At 70.6% G+C, this 2,199-nt stretch overlaps 1 protein-coding gene across 1 annotated transcript in view; it reads right to left on the bottom strand.

Moving 5' to 3' along the window:
- TOMM40L (translocase of outer mitochondrial membrane 40 like) overlaps positions 1-2,128 on the bottom strand; it is a 2,465-nt gene extending 337 nt beyond the window's left edge. Inside the window, exons 1-7 of the mRNA XM_027708861.1 lie at positions 1,979-2,128; positions 1,403-1,470; positions 1,227-1,319; positions 617-718; positions 419-524; positions 178-300; positions 10-92 (exon numbers count right to left, since the gene is read on the bottom strand). Of these exons, the coding sequence (XP_027564662.1) occupies positions 10-92; positions 178-300; positions 419-524; positions 617-718; positions 1,227-1,319; positions 1,403-1,470; positions 1,979-2,066 (663 nt within the window). The 5' untranslated portion in view covers positions 2,067-2,128. The remainder of the gene's footprint in view (positions 1-9; positions 93-177; positions 301-418; positions 525-616; positions 719-1,226; positions 1,320-1,402; positions 1,471-1,978) is intronic.
- Between the last annotated feature and the right edge of the window lie 71 nt (positions 2,129-2,199).

The following is a 2,199-nucleotide window of genomic DNA, read 5'->3' as shown; positions in this document are numbered from 1 at the left end:
GTGGGGGGCACCCACCTGCTCGTTGGCCCGGTGGTAGTAGCTGGCGTGGGCCCCCCCGTAGCCCACGTTGAGCGTCGTCACCCACTTAGGGGCTGCAACAGAGACAGACAGCACGTGTGTGGGGGGGGACAGGAGCGCTGGGGAGTCCCCAAATTTGTGGTGGGGGTGCCCCCTTACCCGTGTATTTGCCTGCCAGCGTGAGGATGGCCCCCTCCTCGCCGGGGCGCCGGTGGTACACGAGCTCCCCCCCCAGCACCAGGCGGGCGGTGACGCTCTGCAGGAAATGGGCCACCACGATCACTGCGGGGACAGCACGGGGGACAGCCCGGGCTCAGCGGGGCAGGGAGGGGGGGGTTATAGAGGGGGGGGTTATGGAGGAAGGAGGAGGAAGGGGGAAGCCCCCCCCCCCCCAGCTCACCGGAGCCGCCCAGCAGGTCGGGGTTGCCCAGCGTGAGCGTGGCCGTGCAGTCGTCGCCGCGGTACTCGCCGTCGAACTGCCACGTCACGAACTTGGCCTGGTGGCTCTGCGGGGGCACAGGGGACACCGAGGGGGAGGGGGGGTGGCTAGAGACCCCCCCAGCTCGGGTGTGACCCCCCCAACCCCGCCCAGGCTCACCTGGAACACGGCCTTGACCCGCAGCCGCTCCCCAAGCAGGTGAAGGGCCTGAGCGTTGAGGCTCCCGGCGCTGTCCATGTCCCCAACCAGGGTGGGGAACACCTTGGGGACATCATGGGGGAAGAGTGGGGTCAAGGGGGATAAGGACACACCCTCCAGGCCTGGATGGGAGCGCTGAGCTGGGAGGGAATGTCCCCATCTGGGCTGGTGGCACCTCAGTGTCACCCAAACGCTCCCGTTGCGGGACGTTGTGGTCACTGTGAGGCCACCGATGACCCCAAGGCCACCGATGACCCCGAGGCCACCAACCACCCTGGGGTCACCTAGGACCACCTAGAACCCCAAGCCCACCAATGACCCCAAGGCCACCGACCACCCTGGGGTCACTCACCACTCTGAGGCCGCCAATGACCCCAAGGCCACTGGCCACCTTGGGGTCACTCACCAGCCTGAGACCACCCAGGGCCACCCTGAGACCACCCGCCACGCCAGGACCACCTGTCACCCAGGACTCCCAAGATACGGGATCACCAACCACCCCAGGGTCACCTGGGGCCACCCCAAGCCACCAAGGACCCCGGTGCCACCCCGGTGCCACCCGCGTTGTCACCTCGGTGGGGCTGAGCTGCCGGTCCCCCACGAAGGTGGCATTGAAGCGGTACCCAGAAGGGCCCAGGGTGCTCATGTGCACTGTGTGTGTCACCTGTGGGGACAAGGGGGGTCAGGGGACAACCCGGGGGGGGGTCACAGCCCCCCTTCCACAGTCCCTGTGTCCCCCACCCTGACCTGGAAGTGGCTGCTCAGGGTCTTGGTGACGATCAGCTTCACCCCCTCCATCTGCGGCGGGAACACCTCTGGGGGGACAGGGCTGTCACCTCCCTGGGGACAGGGCTGTCACCCCCCCAGGGCACCGCTGCCACCCCCCCAGGGCACCTACAGCCCCCCCGACAGGGCTGTCACCTCCCTGGGGACACCCAGAGCCCCCCTTGGGGACACCGCAGCCCCCCTTGGGACACAGCTGCCACCCCTCCCAGCGTCCCCCCCACCCTGGTGTCCCCCAGTACCCCCCCGTGTCCCCCAATGTCCCCTCAGTCCCAGTGTCACCCCCTTCCCTGGTGTCCCCATAGTTCTGGTGCCCCCCAATGTCCCCTCCCTCAATGCCCCCCACCCACGGTGCCCCCCCGGGTGTCCCCTCAACCCCGGTATCCCGCCCAACCCCGGTGCCCTCTCAAACCCAGTGTGTCCCCCCCAGTGCTCCCCAGTGTCCCCCCCCTCAATGCCCCCCAGTGTCCCCCACCCCCGGTGCCCCCCTCACCCCCGCCGTGCGCCCCCTCCCCGGTGGCCGCGGTGCCCCGGGCGCACCTTTGCAGAGGCGGTGGAGCTCGTCGAAGCTGCCGGGGTTCCCGCGGGGCTCCCCCCGCCGCGGGGCCCGACCCGCCGCGTTCCCCATGGCCCCTACGGGCCCCCCCCGCCCGCCGCCATCGCGGCCGCGGGCGGAGCCGCCCGGAGCGGCTTCACGGGGGGCACCGCCGCCATCTTGGCTGAGGGCAGAGCGCGCCGCCCCATTGGTCGAGCGCGGGGGG

This window comes from Neopelma chrysocephalum, unplaced genomic scaffold (assembly GCF_003984885.1).
Source record: "Neopelma chrysocephalum unplaced genomic scaffold, ASM398488v2 Primary Assembly neopelma1_96564, whole genome shotgun sequence".
Taxonomy (NCBI): Eukaryota; Metazoa; Chordata; class Aves; order Passeriformes; family Pipridae; genus Neopelma; species Neopelma chrysocephalum.
Note: the sequence above shows the minus strand (reverse complement) of the source record. Positions and strands in the feature narration are given on the sequence as shown.